General features: G+C 46.7%; 1 protein-coding gene across 1 annotated transcript in view; it reads left to right on the top strand.

Moving 5' to 3' along the window:
- The window catches only part of LOC124795788 (sodium channel protein Nach-like), a 136986-nt gene that overhangs the window by 53222 nt on the left and 56309 nt on the right, over positions 1–27455 (top strand). The window contains exon 5 of the mRNA XM_047259869.1: positions 22968–23250. Within this exon, the coding sequence (XP_047115825.1) occupies positions 22968–23250 (283 nt within the window). The remainder of the gene's footprint in view (positions 1–22967; positions 23251–27455) is intronic.

Raw genomic sequence — 27455 nt, 5'->3', positions numbered from 1 at the left:
TGTGTCCCATCTTCGTACGCCAACTATAACACCACGTCCAAACTCACTTACATCTTGATAATCTGTCATTGTAGCAGCAGCAACCGATCTAACAACTGCGCCAGACACTTACTGTCTTATAAAGGCGTTGCCGGCCGCAGCGCCGTGTTCTGCCTGTTTACATATCTCCGTATTTGAATACGCGTGCCTATACCAGTTTCTTTGGCGCTTCAGTGTAAAAGGCGGGCAGCGAAAGGGCCGGTATTGCATTGGCAAATAGTCTGCATATCCTCCGTACAACGTAGCTGGGTAGAAACACTGGGGACTCGCCTGCTGGTCCTTTAGTTTACAGATTGACAGTACTACCCGTTTTACAGTATCGTAACTGTTTCTCCTATTCCATTCACTAATACACTGGTGTGCAAAACTTAAGGACGAAAGTAACTTCCGGACGATGTGTCTCTGCCAAGTAACATAGCTCGGTGAAAATTGGACCACACTTACAAATAACTGTTTAAGTATAGTATAGCATAGTATAAGATGACTGAAAGAAACACGCAGTGTGACGAAGAGAAATGACATTTTTATTCATAGCCAATAATTACACTGATCTCATGGCGCTCCGTGGTAGGCTCCTGCGCATTACGAAAGGTGGGACATAGTTCTTAATAGGGTGAGTCGTCACCATGGACGCCAATGAATGCTCTGTAACGTTAAAAGCGGTTGCTCGTTTTTTTCAGGTTACTATCCCTTGCTGTAGGGGCTGTAATTTTTAATATCTTTTCTAAACCAGCTAGGTAAAACAGAGACCACTACTTCCACCACATCAAGTGGATTTAGTCCTTACGTACTCACACTGAGCCGTGAGCACTTCCCAGTTTATCAATGGGGGATAACTGAAAATTATTATTACTATTATCGGTGCCATACGTGCAATGGTCGTGCCAGGCGCGCGATGCTGAATCTTTATCCTATCATTAATGGCGCGAGACCTGCACGACCTTGTAGCAACCGTTATAGTTCTGCATTATTCTACTGTGACACTAGGGGTGGTTTCACATAATGAAAGGGAGAACGTAAAGATTAAAGAACTCATTTATTTAACAGTTGAACACTGAACAATTACACACAATCAAATGGGGATGGGAGAAGAAAGAATTGAGTTCAGCAGCCTGTCCCAACGCTCGTTCATAATAAGCCACGATAGCAGGAGAAAAGGAATTCTAGGAACGATCGCTGTGTTATCAAATGAAGTCCAATTACTAACGGACGGGGTTGCAGGCATGCAACAACCACCACCAAGAATCAGCCAAAGACTAAGAAAGATGCTACTGTGGATGAATCGCTTGGTAGCCTCCTGTACTAAAGGAATATAACCAGCAAGACGCGAAACTATTCATACGGGCGACACTAGATAACTTTGGCTAGCGGTCCGACTAAGTTAACGTAACATGAAGGGGCGCCAGACACTCACCACATGGCGTAGGACAGAGGGCACAAGTTTTCAAGCTAGGAAGATCTAAATTCTGAGTCGAATTTTGCACGGTTAAACTGAAAGAGCTACTGCCAGACGAAGCGGAAAAGCGAGCATGAAAGTATACACTTTAGTGCCGTACTGCAAGCTACTATGACTAACCAGCACATCTCGCACATTATGCCCAACTGTACAAGGAAAATCGACAGTCTTATAAACCGGAAAATTTGCGTAAACCGTAATTTAAGCAACGCACATCTGTAAAATGACCTATAAGGTTCCCTCTGGGCCACAGGGCGCGAAGCTACAGTGAACGGCGGCGCCCATGTTTACCGAACTTCATCTCCTGGAAGCAGCACCTCCAGTCGCAGGTCACACTAGAACTGCCTTACTGCCCCTCTGTCCACTATCCACCCGCGGAGGGCGGTTGGCGCCTACCGCCGAAAAACGGGTGCGCACCTGAAATGGCGAATCAGAGGGCCGGAATCTCAGAGGGAGGCAACCTCGCGACGTTAAAATCGAGCAGAATAGCAGGTTGTTAAGGTAGGTTGGGGAACTGAGAACAGGAGAAACTTTGGCCACTACTGAACGATCAAACGACACCACGTGTTACCCTGGCGATCGGAAAAAAGATGGGAAACGGGAAACCATCATGGCTGCTAAGGAAGACTGCTGGCCTCGCCCATAAATGAAGAAAACTCCTAACGCTAAGCTCCTCCCACAGATCAGTGTGAGACAAACTGTAAACATCGTCAAATAAATTAGGCAACCCATAGAAATTAAAACAGGGCCTGAATTATTATATTACCGAATATCAGAATGCTGGGATTAGAAATATGAAATACGAGCACTGAATGGTGAATGAAGTGCTCGTCTTTCAACGTGCTCACATCCTGGCCACAGTGTTGGTGTGGTAACAGTCTCTTGTTGTAGGCCGTTACATTCGTCCACCAACGCGGCTGACAACAGCTGGATGGCCGCTGGTGCATGTGAACGTGCAGCAGTGCACTTCTCCAAAGCATAGCACATGTGTTCGGCGTGATTTAAGTCGGGGGAACGGGTAGAACAGTCCATTCGTCAAATATCCTCTCGTTCTAAGAGCTCCTCCTCCTTCGCTGTTCAATGTGGTCGTACATTTTCATCCATAAAAGTGAATTCAGGGCCGATGGAACCCCTGAAAAGCACGTGGGGACGGAGTACAGCGTCAGAATAACGTTGGCCGCTGAGTGCACTGTGTTCAAAGATTTGGAGGTTAGTACGCCAAACCAACTTTATGCCTCCCCACGTCATAACACCTCTACATCTACGTAATTACTCCGCTATTCACAATAAAGTGCCTGGCAGAGGGTTCAATGAACCACCTTCAAGCTCTCTCTCTACCGTTCCACTCTCGAACGGCGCGCGGCAAAATGAACGCTTAAATTTTTCTGTGCGAATCCTGATTTCTCTTATTTTATCGTGATGATCATTTCTCCCTATGTAGGTGGGTGCCAATAGAATGTTTTCGCAATCGGAGGAGAAAACTGGTGATTGAAATTTCCTGAGAAGATCCCTTAGCAAAGAAAAACGCCTTTGCTTTAACGATTGCCACTCCAATTCACGTTTCATGTCTCTGACACTATCTCCCCTATTTCGCGATAGTACAAAACGAGCCTCCCTTCTTTGAACTTTTTCGATGTCATCCGCCAGTCCCACCTGATGCGGATCCCACACCGCACAGCAATACTACAGAGTAGGGCGGACAAGTGTGGTGTAAGCAGTCTTTTTAGCAGATCTGTTGCACCTTCTAAGTGTTCTGCCAATGCAGTCTTTGGTTTGCTCTACCCAAAACACTATCTATGTGATCTTCCCCATTTAGGTTATTTGTAATTGTAATCCCTAAGTATTTAGTTGAATTTACAGCGTTCAGATTTCTGTGATTTATAGCGTAATCGAAATATGGCGGATTTCTTTTGGTACTCATGTGAATAACTACACACTTTTCTTTATTCAGAATCAATTGTCATATTTGTACCACACAGATATCTTATCTAAATCATTTTACAATTCGGTTTGGTCATCTGATGACTTTACAAGGCGGTAAATGACAGCATCATCTGCTAACAGTCTAAGAGGGCGACTCAGATTGTGTCCTATGTCGTTAATATACACTCCTGGAAATGGAAAAAAGAACTCATTGACACCGGTGTGTCAGACCCACCATACTTGCTCCGGACACTGCGAGAGGGCTGTACAAGCAATGATCACACGCACGGCACAGCGGACACACCAGGAACCGCGGTGTTGGCCGTCGAATGGCGCTAGCTGCGCAGCATTTGTGCACCGCCGCCGTCAGTGTCAGCCAGTTTGCCGTGGCATACGGAGCTCCATCGCAGTCTTTAACACTGGTAGCATGCCGCGACAGCGTGGACGTGAACCGTATGTGCAGTTGACGGACTTTGAGCGAGGGCGTATAGTGGGCATGCGGGAGGCCGGGTGGACGTACCGCCGAATTGCTCAACACGTGGGGCGTGAGGTCTCCACAGTACATCGATGTTGTCGCCAGTGGTCGGCGGAAGGTGCACGTGCCCGTCGACCTGGGACCGGACCGCAGCGACGCACGGATGCACGCCAAGACCGTAGGATCCTACGCAGTGCCGTAGGGGACCGCACCGCCACTTCCCAGCAAATTAGGGACACTGTTGCTCCTGGGGTATCGGCGAGGACCATTCGCAACCGTCTCCATGAAGCTGGGCTACGGTCCCGCACACCGTTAGGCCGTCTTCCGCTCACGCCCCAACATCGTGCAGCCCGCCTCCAGTGGTGTCGCGACAGGCGTGAATGGAGGGACGAATGGAGACGTGTCGTCTTCAGCTATGAGAGTCGCTTCTGCCTTGGTGCCAATGATGGTCGTATGCGTGTTTGGCGCCGTGCAGGTGAGCGCCACAATCAGGACTGCATACGACCGAGGCACACAGGGCCAACACCCGGCATCATGGTGTGGGGAGCGATCTCTTACACTGGCCGTACACCACTGGTGATCGTCGAGGGGACACTGAATAGTGCACGGTACATCCAAACCGTCATCGAACCCATCGTTCTACCATTCCTAGACCGGCAAGGGAACTTGCTGTTCCAACAGGACAATGCACGTCCGCATGTAGCCCGTGCCACCCAACGTGCTCTAGAAGGTGTAAGTCAACTACCCTGGCCAGCAAGATCTCCGGATCTGTCCCCCATTGAGCATGTTTGGGACTGGATGAAGCGTCGTCTCACGCGGTCTACACGTCCAGCACGAACGCTGGTCCAACTGAGGCGCCAGGTGGAAATGGCATGGCAAGCCGTTCCACAGAACTACATCCAGCATCTCTACGATCGTCTCCATGGGAGAATAGCAGCCTGCATTGCTGCGAAAGGTGGATATACACTGTACTAGTGCCGACATTGTGCATGCTCTGTTGCCTGTGTCTATGTGCCTGTGGTTCTGTCAGTGTGATCATGTGATGTATCTGACCTCAGGAATGTGTCAATAAAGTTTCCCCTTCCTGGGACAATGAATTCACGGTGTTCTTATTTCAATTTTCAGGAGTGTAGATCAGGAATAATAGAGGACCTGTAACACTTCCTTGGGGAACGACGGATATTACTTCTGTTTTACTCGATGACTTTCCGTGTATTACTACCAACTGTGACCTTTCTGACAGGAAATCACGAACACAGTCGCACAACTGAGGCGATATTTCATAGGCACGCAGTTTGGTTAGAAGAAGCTTTTGAGGAACGGTGTCGAAAGCCTTCTGGAAATCCAAACATATGGAATCAGTTTGACATCCCCTGTCGATAGCACTCATTACTTCATGAGTATAAAGAGTTTGTTGTGTTTCACGAGAACGATGTTTTCTGAATCCGTGCTGACTATCTCTCAATAAATTGTTTTCTTCGAGGTAATTCATAATATTCGAACACAGTATATGTTCTAAAACCCTACTGGACATCGACGTTAGTGATATGGGCCTGTAATTCGGCGGATTACTCCTGTTTCCCTTTTTGGGTATTGGTGTGACTTCAGCAATTTACCAGTCTTCAGGTACGGAACTTTATGTGAGCGAGCTGTTGTATATAATTGCTAAATATCGTGCTATTGTATCAGCATACTCTGAGAGGAATCTCACTGGTATACAATCCGGACCGGAGGCCTTGCCTTAATTGATTTAAGCTGCTTTGCTACACCGAGGATATCTACACTACTGGCCATTAAAATTGCTACACCACGAAGACGCGAAATTTAACCGATAGGAAGAAGATGCTGTGATACGCAAATGATCAGCTTTTCAGAGCATTCACACAAGGTTTGCGCCTGTGGCGACACCTACAACGTGCTGACATGAGGAAAGTTTCCAACCGATTTCTCATACACAAACAGCAGTTGACCAGCGTTGCCTGGTGAAACGTTGTTGTGATGCCTCGTGTAAGGAGGAGAAATGCGAACCATCACGTTTCCGACTTTGATAAAGGTCGGATTGTAGCCCATCGCGATGGCGGTTTATCGTATCGCGACGTTGCTGCTCGCGTTGGTCGAGATCCAATGACTGTTAGCAGAATATGGAATCGGTGGGCTCAGGAGAGTAATACGGAACTCCGTTTTGGATCCCAACATCCTCGTATCACTAGCAGTCGAGATGACAGGCATCTTATCCGCATGGCTGTAACGGATCGTGCAGCCACGTCTCAATCCCTGAGTCAACAGATGGGGACGTTTGTAAGACAACCATCTGCACGAACAGTTCAACGACGATTAAAGCAGCATGGAATATCAGCTCGGACACCAGGGCTGCGGTTACCCTTGACGCTGCATCAAAGACAGGAGCGCCTGTGATGGTGTACTCAACGACGAACCTGGGTGCACGAATGGCAAAACGTCATTTTTTCGGATGAATCCAGGTTCCGTTTACAGCATCATGATGGTGGTATCCGTGTTTGGCGACATCGCGATGAACGCACCTTGGGAGCATGTATTCGTCATCGCCATACTTGCGTATCACCCGGCGTGATGGTACGGGGTCCCATTGGTTACGCGTCTCGGTCACCTGTTGTTCGCATTGACGGCACTTTGAACAGTGGACGTTACGTTTCAGAAGTGTTACGACCAGTGGCTCTACCCTTCATTCGATCCCAGCGAAACCCTACATTTCAGCAAGATAATGCACTACCGGATATTGCAGGTCCTGTACGGGCCTTTCTGGATACAGAAAATGTTCGACTGCTGCCCTGGCCAACACATTCTCCAGATCTCTCACCAATAGAAAAGTCTGGTCAACGGTGGCCGAGCAAATGGCTCGTCAAAATACGCCAGTCACTACTCTTGATGAACTGTGGTATCGTGTTGAAGCTGCGTGGGCAGTTGTACCTGTACACGCCATCAAAGCTCTGTTTGACTCAATGCCTAGGCGTATCAAGGCCGTTATTACGGCCAGAGGTGGTTGTTCTGGGTACTGATTTCTCAGGATCTATGCACCCAAAATGGGTGAAAATGTAATCACAAGTCAGTTCTAGTATAATATATTTGTCCAATGAACACCCGTTTATCATCTGCATTTCTTCTTGGTGTAGCAATTTTAATGGCAGTAGTGTACTTCTATGTTTCTCATCTTGGCAGTTGTTCTTGATGGGAATTCAGGAATATTTACTTCGTCTTCTTTGGTGAAGGAGTTTCGGAAAACCTTGTTTAATAACTCTGCTTTAGTGGCACTGTCATCAACGATTTCACCCTTGTTATCGCGCAGTGAAGCTATTGATTGCGTCTGGCCACTGGTGCGCTTTATGTATGACCAGAATCTCTTTCTGCCAGATTCCGAGACAGAGTTTCGATGTGGAAATTATAAAAAGCATCTCGCATTGAAGTACGCGCTATATTTCGAACTTCTGCAAAAATTTGCCAACCTTGGGGATTTTGAGTTTTTAAAATATGGCATGCTTTTTTAGTTGCTTCTGCAACAGCGATCTAACCCGTTTTGTTTACCATGGGAAACCAGTACCATTACTTATTAATTTACGTGGTATATACGAGGGTTGGAACTTTAATAGTGGCAACTATTTATTTACAGCACGTGAAAAATAGTTATGTGTTTCAAAGTTTTACTAACCTTCAAATAGTCACCAGAATTGTGTATAACCCATTGCCAGCGATGTGGAAGTCGTAGGATACTCTTAGCAGTGCCAGTTGTGTTGACAGTTCGAGCGGCGTGGTCTATTGCCCGACGAATTTGTAGCAGTTCTGAAGCGAATGCCGTGAGTTGTTTCCTTCAGTTTATAAATCGAGTTGAACTCATGAGGGCTTAAGTCAGGGGAATGCAGTAGGTGGTATAGCACTTAGCAGTCCCATCAGTCAAACAAATCAGTAACAGCTTGCACTGTACGTGCTTGAGCATCGTTCTGCAAAATGATAGTTAGGTCCTGCAGAAAATGTCAACACTTCTGTCTCTAAAAGGGTCGTAGGTTGTGTGCCAAAAATGACCAGCGTAGAGACAGAAGTGATGACGCTTTCTGCAGTACCTGACCATCATTTTGCAGGACAATGCTCGAGCACGTACATTGCAAGTTGTTTGACTGATGGGCCTACTAAGTGCTATACCACCTACTGCATTCCCCTGACTTAAGCCCTCGTGAGTTCAACTCGATTTCCATACTGAAGGAAACACTTCACGGCATTGCTTCAGAATTGCTACAAATTCGTCGGGCAATAGATCGCGCCGCTCGAACTGTCAACACAACTGACACTGCTAAGAGTATCCTACGACTCCCATATCGCTGGCAACGGGCTATAAACAATGCTGGTGACTCCTTTGAAGGTCAGTAAAACTTTGAAACACGTAACGAGCTGTAAATTAACAGTTGCCACTATTAAAGTTCCAACCCTCGTATATCTCTATTGCCGTCGACACCATCTCTTTGAAATTATTCCACATCTGTTCTACGCTTACGTGATCAGATCGGAGAGATTTTTTTAAATTGTTGTACTTTGCGCTTCTTTTTGATGGTTGTGGGTGTTATGGTATTCAGCCTAGCGGCAACTGCCTTGTGGTCTCTAATCCCTGTATTCATCATGATACTCGCTGTTTGATCGGCATTATTTGTTGCTAAGAGGTCAAGTACGCTTTCGCAACCATTTACGTTTCGAGTGGGCTCATGAACTAATCGTTCAAAATAATTTTCTGAGAAAGCAGGACACAAATCATGTTCGACAATGTTCCTAGGTGAACTGCCTGTTCAAAACTCTCGCCACCCAAACGATACGCCCGTAATCACTGGTTAGACTGAATCTTCTCACCCGAAGTTGGTATAGTCCTTAAGATCTAGGCACTATCGCAAAGCTAACACGGTACACTCACAGTTTGGAACGAGATGATATTCGGTGAATGTACTGGGCTGCACCTTTTCCCGTCGTAAATTTTCTCGATTACACGTGGGATACGTTGTCAAAACGTATTGCAGCACGTCCACACTCACTAACGACCATCCAGAAGCCGTCAAACGGGCTTTTAGAGCAACGTAACGCCCTACCAGAAGAAAACCTTACTAACGTTGTGGCCAGCATGGGAGTGCGTTGCAGAAAACGCAGTGATGTCGGTGGTGATCACTCACTCTATGTGGAACCTAGTTCCACCTTTTGTGATATTCAGGAGGCCATCAAGAATCGCGCTAACTTCAGTGTAATTATTGTCTTTGACTAAATGTGTCATTTCTTTTCGTCTCATTCCCTGTTTCTTCCAGTTATCATACCTTAGCATTTCTTTCTATGTAAGGTCCCAGTTTCATCGAGCTACATTTCTTGGTAGTGACGCATCACACGAAAGTTACTTTCGTTCTTAAGTTTTGCTCACCAATGTACAACATTTCGGAAATACTGTTCGTGAGATACGTGAAACGAAAAAAAGGAAGTATTTCTGGTCAGAAGGATATAGGAATATCAACATCAGCATATAAGGGTGTACCGGAAGAACAGTTCGTCATCAATAACAAGGTGGCGCAGAGGCTGAGTTACTGAAAACAGTTCAGTGACAAAGCTGTTCTCATCATACTCTGCAACAAACCAACGTCAACAATAATTCAATAGACAATACGAATATCACAAGACAAAAGAATAGAGCAACAGCACAAAGACATTGAAAGTAAAATGTAAAGGGAGATATAGATCTTAGATACATATTGCGTATTTTGAGACGTGGCGATAGTATTCTGCACTTATAATAAAACTTGTTTTGACCAGAATTCTTTCTTATCGTTCATTAATCCATACCGCTTAAATACTAAGCCTTTTCCAAGAATCAAAACGTTGTTGATATAGTGCATCACGTCAAAGTTAATTTCATGAAACATAGAGCAAATTAGGACACCTTTCAACGTAGAACCGCACCGCTTCTCCAATATTTGCCAGCATTCGCTATAAACGAAAGCCGTATCTTTTTCTTTGAATGATGTATGCGTTGTGGAAGCCTTAGCAGAATCAGGAGCAAGTTGTCTCATCGATCAACATCAGATAATAGACTGATGTGCTTGAAAAACTTCATCAGCAGGAACTATACCTGAGTTAGGTGTTTGCTTAAATTTGGTACAATCGGGCAGAGATTCGTGCGAGCTCTGCTCCTGATGCCTAGACACAACCCTGCGCCGTTATTATCTTGTTATTATTTGGTCAAGTTCCACACATGTTTAACGCTGCAGTTCTCTTCGAAGGCCCTTTTCAATGCCACAAAAAAGTGTATACCTTCGTCAAAAAAAGTTCGATGCCGTAATCTGCAGCTTCAGTCTTTGAAAAGTCCTTTCGTACAACAGAATATTGGTCAAATTGTCCCCTATAGCTTAACGAAAATCGCGCATCGATATACAGGAGTTGAATAAAAATATGGAAACATCGCAAGAAATGAGTGCTTCAGGATAAATGCAGATCCTAGCCAAGCCTGCAGATGGGTTGTATCTGACCACCGACGGCAGTGTCCTTAAAGTTGTGTTAGCCGTGATCAGAACCATGTTCTGTGTACTTGTGAGTGCATTATGTCAGAGCTAAGCGAATTCGAACGTCACCAGGTTGTTGGTGCTCCAATGGTGCGTACTTACGTAACTCAGGGAGCTGAAGATTGATACCGCATACAGTAAAGGAGGAAAACATCATCCTCTAAGACACCACGCAAACGAAACTGTATGTGTTGAGTGATCCCGACAGACGGTCGTAGAAGAGGATGTGAAATAACTAGGTTTCCGGTAAACCTTGTATATTGCAGGTTACTTGAGCAGTCAACAAAATATTCACCTCTACGATGTGTAGCGTGTCAGCAAATGAAACTCAAGCTACTGTACAAATAAAGGTATTTGCCAACAAGGTTGTACTGGTTGGAAAACAACCACCGTGGTTCAACAGTCGTGTTAGAAGTTGGTTGCGAAAACAAAGGGAACTTCACCATAGTTTCGAAAGAAGCTAAGTCTTGCTGTCAAATAAAATCTGAATGAAGCGAAGATGAGCATAAGAAGTGTAATGCAAGAAGTATTCATTCAGCCTCAAAGCAAAATTTGATCTACCTGTTTAATGAAGAATCCGAAGAAGTTGGTCCTACAGCCTGTAAACACTCCGTGGTCCCAACGGCGCACTGATCCTACTGCCACCAAAATGAAGGCTCTGAGCACTATGGGACTTAACATCTGTGGTCATCAGTCCCCTTGAACTTAGAACTACTTAAACCTAACTAACCTAAGGAGATCACACACATCCATGCCCGAGGCAGGATTCGAACCTGCGACCGTAGCGGTCACGCGGTTCCAGACTGAAGCGCTTAGAACCGCACGGCCACACCGGCCAGCCCAAAATGAAGGAATCACAAAGAAAGCCGATATACTAATTTCGGTCTTCTGAAATTGTTTCACTTAGAGAGTTCGTATTGCTGAATCTAATTTCAATCTGGAAACGCCTCGAATGATATCAAATAATGACATTGTAAGAGAGACAGTCATATAGAATAATTATCTCGAAAAACCAAGCTGAGATCATGAAACTTTATAATCGTGGCAGTAGTCCTTCTGTACGTATTAACTCTTCAATGACACATATTTTTCCACACCATGGATTATTTGGCTAAGATTTTGGTTATAGAAGTCTGTATTTTGGAATTTCCAGGAAACTTCGAAAATCAGCTCGTAGTCATGTTGAAAGCGCTAAAAAAATGAAAAAGAAACAAAAACTTTCATCGGAGGAAAGAGGAAGAAGTAAATGGATGCCATCTCAGGAGCGCGCAGGGAAAAAAGCAGCATATCTTTTCTGTAGAATAAGCTGGAGCGTTGCCGTGGAACAAAACCGAATTGCCAAGACGCCTTGTCTTGGTAGCCTGCCATAATCAAATTCAATCACGTCAGATGTCAACACTATGCTCCTGTGACGATTTTTCCCTTACGAGACGTAACACCACATCATGGAAGTCGCAAAAACATACACAACCTTGAATTCAGCTTCTCGGCTGTGTTTTCACTGCTTGCTACGTTCTCTTATCTCTGGAAACAATTACACAGAGTACTCGTCCATAGTGATTGTGTGATTGAAGAAGTCGTATGGATTAGCGTGAAAGCTGCAACAGCTAGCGCCTCGATCCAGTTGCCTTTTTGAATGAATGTAAACACGAGCGCTACAAGCGGGCGGAGATCTTTGCCATGTTTGACATACTTTGCAAGATGTTGAAAACTGATCCGTGTATGAGTATCCATTTTTTCACTAACGTCTCGGCTGTAACACGCCTTTCTCCTAGTACCAAGTCCTCCACTTTTCTTCCCGTAGCCGGCTCTTCACAGATATGTGGTCTGCCGCTTCGTTTTTTATCATTCACACTGGATACAAGGAGTGTTCATAACGCTTTATTAATCCACATGAAAAAGACATACGTATATATATTTTTTGTTTCTTTGCAAGTGCATGTCTGCAGCCCAAATACACTCTGAAATGGCTCTAGCTCTGAGCACTATGGGACTTAACATCTGAGGTCATCAGTCCCCTAGAACTTAGAACTACTTAAACCTAAGGAAATCACATACATCCATGCCCGAGGCAGGATTCGAACCTGCGCCGCAGTAGTCGTGCGGTTCCGACAGAAGCGCCTAGAACCGCTCGGCCACCGCGGCCGGCCACTCTGAAATGGTCGCGGCACAATACAAAGCACGCCGCTACAGGAGACAAACCAAAATGGCGTAATCCTTTGATAAAATTATGCATCGCGTGGTAATGCGTTTGAAAGGGTACAATGCCGAAACAATACATGTTATGTTAGCGAACAAAAGCGATGCACCATCATACGACTCGGTGGTAGGTGTTCGCTATAGCACCGACACGTTTTAAAATCATTGTGGAGGAAGCACTTAAAAACCTGGAGCAGCAAATGCAGAGACATGGGAGCCCCTCTGCGCGGTAAAATCATCTACACACTTCTCTTCGCTGATGATCATGTCGTCATAGCAAGAGATCAGCACGAATCTGAGTACAAGCTTTGGAAGTTAAAAAGAGCTCGACGAGGACCAAATGTCTGAAAGTTGGCGACAGAACCCTAGAGGATGAGGAGATTGGAACCAGTGAGATCAGGAGATGTAAGTATTTTAAGTATCTGGGGGATATGATGTCTCCAAATTGAAAAAGTAAAGATAACCAAAATAGGACATATGGCAAGCCACGACAGCTACAGTACTGAACTGACAACTGGAAAAGGACCAATCAAGTAATATATCATCCAGTTGCTGAAAACATCGTTCCATATACAAAGCAGAAATGGGGGTAGTAAACAGGCGTCGGATGAACAAGTGGGTTATACTAGAGATGGACTTTTGGAGGCGTCGTTCTGGTAACTCTAGGCTGGACCGTGTACCAAATAGTAACATAACAGAGGTTATAATCTAAACTCCGCCCGAACTGGAGGCTATGGGTGTCGACAAATGAAAAATACGTAACGTAGCAATGAAACAACTAAAACGATATGGACGATAGCCAATGACCAAAGGAGGTGTGGAAGTTTACTTCAGCGGGAAAAACAAAGCGTGGTGACGTAGGAGAGGCTGGAGTCGAGAGGTCCGAGTATGATAGGTGCCAGGGGATTACAGGACGGAAACTGGCATAAGCGGAGGACTTGGATTACGCGAAGCGAGAAGCGGCGCTAGCAGTAGAATACTTGCAAGATGATGATGACTACGATGATGATTTTAGGTGTCATACACTGTTCATTTCGCAGTTAAGTAACGTCCACAGTGAAACCTACTTCGTTGTGGTGACATATGCAAAACAAATCAGCAAACAAGGCAAATACAGTATTTTCTGGAGTGTTGACATAAGAACAAAAGTTCTTAGATAATAACTGTAGCCTTGATAATGATGAGGCCTGAACTTGGAAAATATATAGGCGAAGAAAAAGCGTTACTGGAATAAAAGAGTACCAGTGGTAGTCAAACTGCGGCCCGCGGTCTGCATGCGGACCGTATCAAGTGTTCGCCCCACCCGCGGCTCTCAGCCGTGTTTCATAATAATTTGCATCAACAGCCTGGTCGAAGAACGTCAACTAACGTTGACAACTTCTTAGGAGAGTAACAAACAAAGGTAATTAGAGACAGTAATACTTTAAGATTTGCTTCGGTTTAATTCACGGTGGTGAATTTAGCCCGGAGCTTCGTAAAGTTTGCTGCATATATTAGGGAGAGAGTGGTACGTAGAGAAGCCGCTGTAGAGACAATAGAGCTGAGAGGGGGGAATATCTTATTGTCTGTCTGTCTATGCTGGCATCTCAGGAGCGTGTGCAAGTAGCACCGACCATACGCTACATTATAATGTCAATCTGAAGTAACATGGATTCGTGAATGCACATTATAGAGATGGTCATCTTCAAATGTGGCACATGTTCGTAGAAAATAACAAAATCTAATTAAGGCTGTTGTAATACAACAATACATTTAGCAGCCATTTGTGGTCATGTCTCGTACTGGAACTACTGTTATTAAATAATACAATATACCAATTTATGGAGGTTACCAGTTAATATTAAGATCGGTGGGGAAAGGTGTAGTAAAGTCAACAGGACAGGAAAAGCGGCCGTTTCGTATTTACTGTCCTGAATGGCGCTACTGCCTGCTGAGAAGTGATCAGACTGGTTCTACTATACGAGGTGCAACAATAAAGTAATGAGACTCATTTTCTTTGCAAGATGTGGCAACCTTGCAGGCTTTCGTAGGCACAATATCTTTGACCTTGATCTATTAGCTGCTTAGAGGTCAAGCGGCACATCGATGCAACTGCTCAGTCGTGAGTTGTGCTGTAATAAGTTAACACGTGTTTGTGTCTCTCGTCACGGAAATGGATCCGCATAATATTGCGCAACGGTATGCCATTTTTGCGTTAAATTGGGTGAAAACACGACGACAGCTTACGGTAAGCTTCAGAAGGCTTTTGGAGAGGAGTTATGTCAAGAGCTCAAGTTTTTCGTTGGCATAAAATGCTTAGTGAAGGCAGAACGAATGTTGAAGATGAAGACCGCAGTGGACGACTATCAACCTCACTGTCAGATGTCAACTTGGCCAGGGTGCATGAACTCGTATGAGTTGATCGAAGATTATACATGAAAATGATTGCAGAAGAACTGAACATCAATCGTGAAACGGTTCGACTAGTAATAACTGAAGAACTTGGTATGAGAAAGATTTGTGCAAAAATTGTCCCCAAAAATCTCACACCACAACAGCGAGAAAGACGGAAAAATGTGGTAGCCGATCTGTTAGAGCAAACGCAAATCAATCCATAATTGCTGAGCCGTGTTATCACTGGTGATGAAAGTTGGTTTTTTTTAGTACGATCCAGAGACAAAACGCTAAAGTTCGCAATGGTGCTGAAAGGGATCACCCAGACCAAAAAAAGCTCGCATGTCAAAGTCAAAAGTGAGATGCATGCTTGTGTGCTTCTTTGATTCCAAGCGAATTGTTCATAAAGAGTAGATGCCTCCTGGACAAACAGTTAACCAATATTACAAGAAAGAAATTTTAGAAAGACTTAAAAGAGTTCTTTGTGTCCGTTCCAACATTGGTGACAGTTGGATTCTGCATCACAATAATGTTCCATCCCATTCTGCTCTGTCAATACAGCAGTTTTTAACCTCAAAACAAATTTTAGTACTACCACAGTTTCAGTAATACCACAGCCACCTTATTCACCAGAAATCGCTCTGTGCTACTTTTTTCTATTTCCAAGAGTCAAAACGGCAGTCAAGGGACACCATTTTCAAACTACACAAGATGTCCAAAAATCTGTGGCGAGGATCTTGGAGGATATTACAGAAGATGAGTTCCAGAAATGTTACGATCAATGGCAGAAGCGCTGGAAAAAGTGTGTGCAATCAGAAGGGAACTACTTTGAAGGCGACAACACTAAATTTGACTAAAACGGTAAGCAACATTTCTTTCACATCAGTCTCATTAATTTATTGTCGCACCTCATACATCGCCATTGTTGTCAGTGATGAGATTGACAGAGGGAGCACCTTCAGTTATTTTTTAGTTAAAACATTTTTGTTTTGATGTCGTCTACAGAAAAAGTTTGAAAGTTTCTTCTGCGGACCACTAATCCCGACATGACGTCCGATAGGGAAGTGGTCGCGCTACTCGCCGGGAAAAGTGGCCGAGGCTTTCACCCAATAACAGTTAGTTAGGTCCACTTCCAAAAACACGCTTAATGTAACAGATAAAACTGAGTCATAAAATATTCTATACACAAAATTATCATCTGCCTTTCTATCCCTTTGTGACTATTTTGAACCGAGCGATTTTATTTAAAACCGTCTATGTTCTATTTGGCCTAATACAAAGGCTTGTTGAAAACGGTTTGCTGCAGTAACCGCTTGATATTCTTTCAGATACTAGCGCGTGAAGACGCCCAGAACAGCAAGATTGGGACGTTGTTACGATAGCACTGGCCATAGCGTCCGCTTAGGTACGGGAAATAGGTCGCTATGTAGTGTAGCTACCAAATATTATTTTCTTTTTCACATACGAATATTGGGTGTGATACTTCATAATGCGTAGATTCAAAACGTGGTAATAAGTTTCTATGAATAAACATGATTTGGTGAAAACTGAATTTCTCTTTGCCACCCTACATCTTTTTCCCTTTATTATTTCATCCCCCCCCCCCCCCCCCCCGTTCGACGTCGCCCATTGTGGCTTAGACGCTAACACAAAACGAGGAGACATATTTACCAGAATTTAAAATTATTTTAAAAGGTGATATTAACAGCAGAATGTAAGAAATAATGCTGTCTTCATGAGTAGTTTAACAACAGTGATAAAAATGTGGTCACATACCACAGTAAAAAACGATTGAAAAATATTTGAACAACACTAAATACTTGAAAAAAAACACTTGAAAAACACTGAAAATGACAGAAGAGACATCGGCCATGAAAAACGGAGCACTTTACACTTTCACTGAAAATGGAAAAGGACCTGCCCTGTGATGGTATATTGTTGATGAAAAGAATGGTGGGTATGGAGGGAGATAGGAGATTTGTGGTGATGAGGACTGAAGACGTAAGAGATGATGATGATGAGAGAGGGTTGGTTTTGGAGGCAAGGAGATCTATAAATTTGAAAGGTTTGAAAGGAAAAGGGAGTGGGGAGCAACAGGGATGGGGAAAAGGAAGTGGTGTGCTATGGAGAAAGGATGAGGATTGAGGTCCTTAGAGGCAGGGAGATGGATAGGGTACAATGGATTCGAAGTTCATAGTTGATAGGATGGATATATGTTGGGGCAGTGCTCGTGATCCGGGAGAGGGAGACGGTTCAACTTTCGTTGCGAGAAAACGTGTAGGTTCAGCAAGTGGAGGGTTGGAGGTGGGTTCAGGTAGAGGCGCGGCAACATGTAATGATTGGAAAGGCGAGTGGACAAAATAAGTTTATCGGAGTCAAGTTTGCGGATGATTTAGTTTATTCAGAGGTGTTCATTGTGAGTGAGGATCGTTCTACAATGTTTTTTTTTCTTTATTGTTATTTTCAAACCCGTACCAACAGGCAGGCTGTCAGCAGCATGCTACGCCGCTCTTCAGCCATAGAATAGATCACTAAACAACAGAAAGAATACACATAAGTGACATAACGGTGGGTGATAAAACAGTAGACACATAAAGACAAACACGGAGCTGTTCACACTCGATGATAAACCACACTACAAACTGTTGACACGACGCACAAACACTGAAGATGGCGATGGCACAGGTGAACGATAGAGTGCGACGGTGAACACTGAACACTAAATACGACGGCACACACGAGACACTGATGGCGATGATCTCCGGCGCGGAAATGTCCACTTAGCGTGTGCAAGTCCGGGGACCTGCCAAGAGGGGAAGAAGGGTGAGGTGGGGGAGAGGGGAGAACAAGGATGCCAATGGCTGAGGAGATGGGGGGAGGTGGAGAGGGACAGGGCAGGGGAAGCCTGGGGGTGGAATGGGGAGAAATGGGGGAGGGAGGGAAGAGGGAGAGAAGGGAGGGAGGGTGCCCAAAGGAGCAGGAAGAGGGAGGGAGGATCAAAGTTGGTTGGAGGGGTAGATGGAGGGGAGGAGGGCATCATCAGGGAGAGGGAGCTGGCGGAAGCCACCTTGGGAGAGGGTAAGGAGGGTGGAGAGATGGAGACCGGGTGGGATGTGGGTATACAGGTGTGGCAGCGGGCGGGGGCAGGAGAGGATTGGCGAGACAAGCAGGTGAGGAGGATCGAGTTTGCAGGAGGTGTGCAGGATCTGTATCCTTTCAAGGAAAAGGAGGAGGTGGGGGAACAGAATGAGATCGCACAGGATCCATGTGGGGGAGGAGAGACGGATGCGATAGGCAAGGTGGAGAGCATGATGTTCAAGAATTAGAAGGGATTTATAAAAGGTAGGGGGGGGGGCGGAGATCCAGGCCAGATGGGTGTAACAAAGGATAGGGCAGATGAAGGATTTATAGGTGTGGAGTATGGTGGAGGGGTCCAGACCCCACGTACGGCCGGAAACGAGCTTGAGGAAATAGAGTCGGGAGCATGCCTCGGCTTGGATTGTCCGGAGATGGGGGGTCCAGGAGAGGCAACGGTCGAGGGTGACGCCAAGGTACTTAAGGGTGGGGGTGAGGGCGATAGGACAGCCGTAGATGGTGAGATAGAAATCAAGGAGCCGGAAGGAAGGGGTGGTTTTGCCTACAATGATCGCCTGGGTTTTGGAGGGATTGACTTTGAGCAACCACTGGTTGCACCAAGTGGTGAACCGGTCAAGATAGGATTGGAGAAGGTGTTGGGAGCGCTGCAGGATGGGGGCAAGTGCAAGCAAGGTGGTGTCATCGGCAAACTGGAGAAGGTGGATGGGGGGTGACAGCAGCGGTATGTCCGCCGTATATAAAAGGTACAGAAGGGGGGAGAGGACGGAGCCTTGCGGCACAATTGGCAGAGGGAAAGAAGGTGTTATGGATGGTGACGTAGGAAGGGCGGTGGGAGAGAAAGGAGCCGATCAGACGGACGTAGTTAATGGGAAGGGCAAAGATTTGGAGCTTGAAGAGGAGACCGGAATGCCATATGCGGTTATAAGCATGTTAGAGGTCCAGGGAGAGGAATATTGCGGAGCGATGGAAATGAGATGAGTAAGATGAAGGAGAAGGTCGTCAGAAGAGAAGGATGGCCGAAAGCCACACTGGGTAATGGGAAGGAGGCGGTGCTGGTGGATGCGGCGGGTGAGGATAGATTCCAGGACCTTGTTGAAGACCGAGGTAAGGCTGATGGGATGGTAGGAGGAGATGGCGGTTTACCAGGTTTATGGAACATCAGGGTACAGGAGGTTTTGCACAGGTCGGGGTAGTAATTGGTGGACAGAACTACATTGTAGAGCCTGGCTAGGGTGGAGAAGAAAGAGATAGAAGCTTCACGAAGGTGACGGTAGGTGACACGATCATGGCCAGGAGCGGTGTTGCGTTTCGTGCGGAGTGTAGCAATGAGATCCTGTGTAGTGATAAGGGCATTGAGTTCCATGTGTGCAATGTTGTCCAAGTACTGGAAACCAGGTGCGAGGGGAGGGACAGAGGTGTCAGTTCTATCGCGGACATCCGTGAAGAGGTAGTAATCGAACTGGGGATCATCGGGGATGGAGAAGACATCGGAGAGGTAAGAGGCAAAGTCATGGGCCTTACTAAGGGTGTCAGGGAAGGGGTGATCATCATGGAGAAGAGGATAGTAGGGGGAGGGTTTAGTTCCAGTAAGGTGATGGAAGGCTGACCAGAACTTGGGCGAGTTTATAGGTAGGGTAGCATTTAAATGGCTGCATGTCTGTCGCCAGTTCCGGCGTTTCTTAGCCACGAGCAAATTTCGAATGTGTCGCTGGAGTTGCCGGTGGCATCGGAGTGTGTCCGGATCACGCGTGTGGAGGAAGGCACAGTAGAGACAGCGGGATACACAGAGGAGGAAGACTGCCTGTGGGGGTAAGGTAGGACGGTGGGGGTGGATGGTGACAGTAGGGACGTGGGCCTCCACACCTCAGACAAGGTCTGCTGGAGAAAGGAGGCAGCCTGGGTTACATCGTCAGGGCGGTGGTAGGTGAAGGGGTATCTATCGACATGGGTGGAGAGGGTATCCCGGTAGGCATACCAGTTGGCATGGGAATAGTCATGGACGTACTTTGGGGGAGGGTCATTACGAGGGTCGGGGCGGGGACGACGACCATCTGAAAGGGTGAGGGGGACAGGGAGATGGTCGCTGCCAATAGGCTCCAGGACATCCACCGTTATGCGGCCAAGGAGGTTAGGGGAGGAAAGGATAACATCGGGAGTGGAGTTGGATTCGGGACAGGTGTGCTGGGGGATGGGGATGAGGTCGCCCTGAAGGGAGGAGAGGAACCGATGCCACCGCCGTAACTGGGCGGCAGAAGGACTATGGATGTTGAGGTCGGCGGCAATCACGTAGGAGGAGAACGTACGGTCAATGTGGGAGAGGAAGTCGAAGGGAATAGGGGCATTGGGGCAGACATAGATGGTGGCGCAGGTGACGTTAAGGCCAGGGAAGAAGAGACTAAGGATCAGGTATTCGGCGGGGTCGGGAAGGAGAGGTTGGAGCTGAACTGTGATCTGGCGGTGGTGACTAATGGTAACTCCGCCACGTGCAATCGGGAGGGGATTATCGGAGAGGTGAAGGAGGTAGGACGATGTGTGGATGGTGTGGTGGGGTTGGAGGAAGGTTTTATTGAGGAGGAAGGCATCCATGCAGTGGGTGGCAAGGGTGTTCAGGAAGAGGTTCTTGTTGGCGGGAAGGGAGTGGATGTTGTTGAAAAGGATACGGTGCTGTCACACCATAATAGGGATTTAGACGAGGGTGTTAAGACGGGAGAAGGTGAAACGGGCCTCGTTGTGGGAGTAGGTGGCATACATTTTGAGGTGGAAGATGAAACGGGCGGCGAGGGAGACCTGTTGGAGGGTGTGAGGGCGCTGGAAAGGGTGGATGTTTTGTAGGACAATGGTGAGGAACCTGATGATGTCCTCAGCGGTGGGGGGCGGACAAAGAGAATTGCCAGGAGGGGTGGGGGCATCCAGAGGATGGACAGGGACGGTGAGTTCAGGAGTGGTCGGAGGGGTCAGGCTTTACACTTTTGGGAGTAGGTGGGATGGGGGAGATTGCAGGTATTACTGGAGGGAGGGGATTGAAGGTTAGGGCACTGCCGCAGGAAGTGCGCTTGCCTACAATGCGGGCAGGTGGGGGCCTCACGGCACTCGGCTGTTGGGTGTGCGTTATAGTGCAGACACCTCTGCAGTGCAGGGATTGAGGAGGGGAATGGGAGGGGTTGACCTTATAGCGCTGGTTGAAGAGGAGGGCACCCTCCTTCAGGAGACAGTCAATGGAGGGGGCATCCTCGGAGAAAACCCGCATAAGGCGGGTGGGGCTGGCCGAGTTGAAAATGCGGCGGACCACCCGCACCTCCAGTGTGAGATGTGCCTTGAGCTCTGCCAGCACCTCCTCCTCCTCCGTGATCGTCGGACTGAACCGAGTGATCACGGCGGTGAGGTTCGGCGGGCGATGTGGGGGTTGGGGTTTGCGGGTAGGAGATGGAGAAGGAGCAGGGGTGAGGGAGGTGTTGGGGCCAAAATGGGTGATGGGGAGGTGGGAGAGGATGTCAGTATGGAGGGTGGGGCTGGGGGACGAGATGAGAACTGAATACCGTCTGGGAGTGAGGAGTGAGATGGGGGCACCAGGGAAGTGTTGGCAGAGGAGGAGGGAGAGATTCTGGGCTTCGAGAAGGGAAGGATCAGCACGGGAGAGGAGGTATTTGTATAAAGAGGGGGGGAGGAGGAGGAGGAGGAGGTGGAGGGAGCAGGGCCAGGCAGGGAGACATCCATGGCATCCTGGTGGGGGAAGGAGGACGAGGCGGGGCCTTTTTGGGAGCGGAGGAGGTGGTGGTGCCACTAGGGCGTTTAACGGCGGCAGAAGGGTGGGTGGTGACATGAGGGACAGGAGATATAGGGTGGTGGCGGGAAGGGGCAGGTCCCGGCGTGGACGCAGCAGTCGGCACTGGAGATGGTGACGGTGAAGGCGACGGCTACAGTGACGGTGGTGGCGGTGATGGCGAAGGCGATAGGGAGAGTTGGGCATTGGCAGTGGCCCGACGAGCCACCACCCTAGCTGAAGCTGCAGTGACAGGCTGGGGGATTGGGGGGAAAGGATCAGATGGAGAGGAGTGGGAGGAAGAAGCTGGAGAGGGGGCGACAAAGACCGAGGGCGAAGGGAGAGTGAGAAGAAGAGGGATGGAAAGAGGGGGGGTGTGACTGGGCACACCATGTAATGGTGGTGGTGGCGGCGGAGGGCTACGTGTACGCAATGGCTGTGGTGGTAGTAGTGGCAGTGGTGATGGGGGCTGACATGACGACAGGGATAAACAAAAAAGCACAGGACGAAAAGGAGGGGAAAAAACTGGGGACAGATGAAGACGAAGACGGACGAAGACCAGAGTCCCACGCTACTAGCGCTGGCTGGCAGGAATGCCACAGCAGGTGCTGCTGCCGCGGACGGGCCGGGGCCGCTGCTGCCGCTGCTGCTGCTGGAGGGCTGGCTGCCTGGACTGCTGCTGCTGCTGGAGGGCTGGCTGGCTGGACCGCTGCTGCTGGCTGGACCGCTGCTGCCGGCTGGACCGCTGCTGCTGCTGCTGCTCGGCTGGACCGCTGATGCTTGGCTGGACCGCTGCTGCTAAGCTGGCTGGCTGGCTGGCTGGCACCTGGAAACCTAGCGCTTCGATTAGTGCTGGAATGGCACAATCGAAGGGCGATATCCTTTCGGAGTACCGCCGGAGATGGTTCTACAGTCTCAATATTGGCGCTTTAGAAAGAAAAGCTTGACGACGACTGCAGTTTCCTGTTAATACCTAGTAATTTCTAAGAACAGTGATTTTTCGTTCGTTCTTGAATAAATTAAAAGCCAGCAAACACTATGCTGAAAGTACTGCGGAACTAGGTGAGAACTGAGAGAGGTGGGGGTTGCGTGCAGGTGCTCGTGCAGAACGTGGAGCAGCCGCCGGAGTCGGCGCGCGGGCTGCTGGTGGCGCGGCGGCGCGGCCGAGTCATGAAGCTGCTGCTGAGCGCCGCGCTCACCGACAGCCGGCGCCACCTGCTGCGGCTGGGCGCGCGCCAGCGGGGCTGTCTGTTCGACAGCGAGGCCACGCCCCTCCTGGCCACCGTCTACTCGTTCAAGACGTGCCTCATGGACTGCCGCCTCCAGCACATCCTACGCCATTGCCGCTGCGTTCCTTACTACTTTAACCATGTGCCCGGTATGCATTCCGTCCACGCTGAACTCATACCGTTATATTTTCTTTTTTGTGCAAGTACATTCGCACACTATAGAGTCATACCGATTTCCAATGTTTAAAGGTAGTGTCTCCGATTCCTGATCCACAGATCCTGGGCCTAGCAACTGCTCAGATTTTCAACAAAATTCGTCAGCTTTGTCAATCCGAAACTTCATATGGAAAGAGTCATTCTCATTCTCTCTCGTCTTTGTCAAAAGGGGAAATACGTATCCAATGGTAGTTTATTTTAAACACACAAATGCAAACTGCAACGGAGCAGAAGCTTTCCCTTGCGCACATGTGAATAAATGAGTTTTTCTCGTATAAGGTGGTCTTGGTATAAACGCATACAGCATCTACGATTCACTTCGATCATCGTGTTAGTTCCATCGGTGCTTCGTCACCCGCCCTCCAGTATCTAGTGCATACATCTACGGGAAGTTCATTATCTACTGTGAGTCACTTCCAATCCAGTTATTCACAATACACATTGCGCTCATTGCTTGCTGGTTATTTGTTGACAGCAATAATCTCACTTAATGATGTATGGACTACGTCTGAGGCGTATAAATAAAATAATGAAGCTGATTCCATGAGACTTTCAGTACCATGAAAAGCTAGAGCTCCTATAAAACAGACCATACGGTTGCAAATGCTCCAGGCACCACATATGGAAGCACTTGAGGAAATATATTTTCACTTCATTTGCTACGGAGTTAACAATCCCTGCCACTATCCAAAAACGATGTTTAACGCTGAACTTAACTAAGAGGAAACATTCAATTTATTGCGAGGAGAGTTGAAAAATCTTAGGAATGCCCAAGTGAAACACATACTGTTAATTATGAGCAAAAAATATGACACTCGTGTAATACTCAACAGTATTTATTATTTTTCAAACCGGTTTTCGACTGTTACATCATCGCAGCTACAAAAATAAATATGAGTGGCTGTGAAAGTTTTATTGAATCGAGGAGTTTAAAATACAAATATTTCAGCTGGTTTCCAAAGATAACTGCTAATGTTTGACTGCAATTGGAGGGAGTTTCAGTAATAATGTCGCGTAAAATTTGTAGGGAGAGTAAAAGATGTAACACATAAAATACTGGAGTACATGACAAATTAGAATTATTCTCAGACGAAAAATAATATGATAATACAAAGTCACATTTGGTGATATATTCCAAAGCGGTGACTGAAGAAGACAGTCTTACCCTTAAAGCATCCAATGTTACGAAGACGTACAGTATAAGTGAGACTTTACAGCTAAAAACAACTGCCAATGATATAAAGTAAAATTTTTAATAGGGAAAGTGTAACTACAGAAACTTAAATAAAGGAAAAACTGGGGCATGTGAGTGGGAAGAGTAATTTGTGAAGTGATTTCGATAGGATTATTTGTAGTATCTGCAGTTACCTGGTGATGCTCATCCGTAAGCATAACACATCATCAACGTACGTAAATCAGTAGCCAACCTTGGAAGACAGTGCGTCGTTTTCCAAAACCAGACAACTCCAAACATTTCTCACTCTAAAGGTTTAGAGGAAGCCTACAACCGCTGACACTGAAATCCAGTTCTCAGTTGCTAGTGACCCACAAACATGCTGCCTTTCATTTAATGTTACATTGTCTAATGGTCCCCATGAGTGATGACAACTTCCAAACTGAATTAAACTCAGTCAAACAGATAGCATCAAACAATGCCTGTTGGCTTTGTTTTACAACTACCATACTAACATAATTTCAGTTTCCACAGTAAAACAATAAAAAGAATTCGACGTGCGTACCTAAGTTCTTAATTTGAAATAAAAACACTAAAAGACGAATACCAGACAGCCATAAGTAGTTACAATAGTGCCAAGTTAACATTAGTGCTATTGTCACAATAGAACAACGATACGAGAGTGAAGTGCAAGATAAGCTCACTATATAAATTAAAAAAAAATTAAAACTCATAATTATGGCCCAGGGTTGGAACCGGGCCGGTCCCAGAGGAGAATTACATCCATAGCAAATTACAATTGAAAACTGGGTAATGGTGGACTCCACAACGCACAAACAACAAAACCAACAGGTTTCCTGCCTCCTTTACACTGCGCTCGACTCACGACTTTAATAAATGTTGTACGGTTACACCTTTAAGGAAAACCTCTCTGAATGTGGCTGGAAAGGCTAAGTACAGGAACTTTAAACGTTAATTTTATGTGCGCAACACTTTCTGACACTTTTTGCCCAATGATAAGGCAGCACTTCAGCTTTGGAAAAGAATGGTATACACAAAATCCCTTCCAATTGTGGCAAATTTTATATAGACCTGTCTGGCAGGGCAGTACCCACCCACTCGAAGGAACATCATAGAAGTCGCAGATTTAGAGAACGAGACAGAAATTTTGCAGACCACGTGTCAAAAAAAAAAAAAGGCTACAATTACAAGATGCAACATAAAGCCATACATAACATCCACAAAGGAAGGGAGATGAGTTACCGTGACCTAATGGAACTTAATAAACGTTTGTCCATTTGCCCAAGCTTATTTCTGAATCATCACGCAGTTCCCTTACTCGACGATTCTAACTATAGACACCAAACCATTTTCTACTTTATCCTCCCACTCATACGTCCCATTTTTTCCTTTATTTCACTTACTGTAGTTTTATTTGCCAAGTTTACTTTGTACAGTTATAGTTGTTCCATTCACATGTTTAGTTCAACTTAAATTGTACCAGTTTGTAACAATGGACCTTTCAAAAACAAGATTGTCTTTTTCTATCACCCCCTTGAGGTATGTCAGCAAATTTTATTACACTACTGGCCATTAAAATTGCTACACCAAGAAGAAATGCAGATGATAAACGAGTATCCATTGGACAAATATATTATACTAGAACTGACATGTGCTTACATTTCCACGCAATTTTGGTGCATAGATCCTGGGGAATCAGTACCCAGAACAACCACCTCTGGCAGTAATAACGGCCTTGATACGCCTAGGCATTGAGTCAAACAGAGTTCTGATGGCGTGTACAGGTACAGCTGCCCATGCAGCTTCAACACGATACCACAGTTCATCAAGAGTAGTGACTGGCGTATTGTGACGAGCCAGTTGCTCGGTCACCATTGAGCAGACGTTTTCAGATGGTGAGAGATCTGGAGAACGTGCTGGCCAGGGCAGCAGTCGAACATTTTCTGTATCCAGAAAGGCCAGTACAGAACCTGCAACATGCGGTCGTGCATTATCCTGCTGAAATATAGCGTTTCGCAGGGAAATCGAATGAAGGGTAGAGCCACGGGTCGTACCACATCTGAAATGTAACGTCACTGCTCAAAGTGCAGTCAATGCGAACAAGAGGTGACCGAGACGTGTAACCAATGGCACCCCATACCATCACGCCGGGTGATACGCCAGTATGGCGATGACGAATACACACTTCCAACGTGCGTTCACCGCTACGTCGCCAAACACGGATGCGACCATCATGACGCTGTACACATAACCTGGATTCACCCGAAAAAATTACGTTTTGCCATTCGTGCACCCAGGTTCGTCGTTGAGTACACCATCGCCGGCGCTCCTGTCTTTGATGCAGCGTCAAGGGTAACCGCAGCCATGGTGTCCGATCTGATAGTCCATGCTGCTGCAAACGTCGTCGAACTGTTCGTGCAGATGGTTGTTGTCTTGCAAACGTCCCCTTCTGTTGACTCAGAGATCGAGACGTGGCAGCATGCACGATCCGTTACAGCCATGCGGATAAGATGCCTGTCATCTCGACTGCTAGTGATAAGAGGCCGTTGAGATCCAGCACGGCGTTTCGTATTACTCTCCTGAACCCACCGATTCCATATTCTGCTAACAGTCATTGGATCTCGACCAAAGCGAGCAGCAATGTTCGATACGATAAACCGCAATCGCGATAGGCTACAATCCGACTTTTAACGTGATGGTACGCATTTCTCCTCCTTACACGGGGCATCACAAGAACGTTTCACCTGGCAACGCCGTTCAACTGCTGTTTGTGTATGAGAAATCGGTTGGAAACTTTCCTCACGTCAGCACGTTGTAGGTGTCGCCATCGGTGCCAACCTTGTGTGAATGCTCTGAAAAGCTAATCATTTACATATCACAGCATCTTCTTCCTGTCGGTTAAATTTCGCGTCTGTAGCACGTCATCTTCATGGTGTAGCAATT

The sequence above is a fragment of the Schistocerca piceifrons genome, chromosome 4 (genome assembly GCF_021461385.2).
Source record: "Schistocerca piceifrons isolate TAMUIC-IGC-003096 chromosome 4, iqSchPice1.1, whole genome shotgun sequence".
In the NCBI taxonomy this organism is placed as follows: domain Eukaryota; kingdom Metazoa; phylum Arthropoda; class Insecta; order Orthoptera; family Acrididae; genus Schistocerca; species Schistocerca piceifrons.
This window is presented reverse-complemented; position numbering and strand designations above follow the sequence as displayed.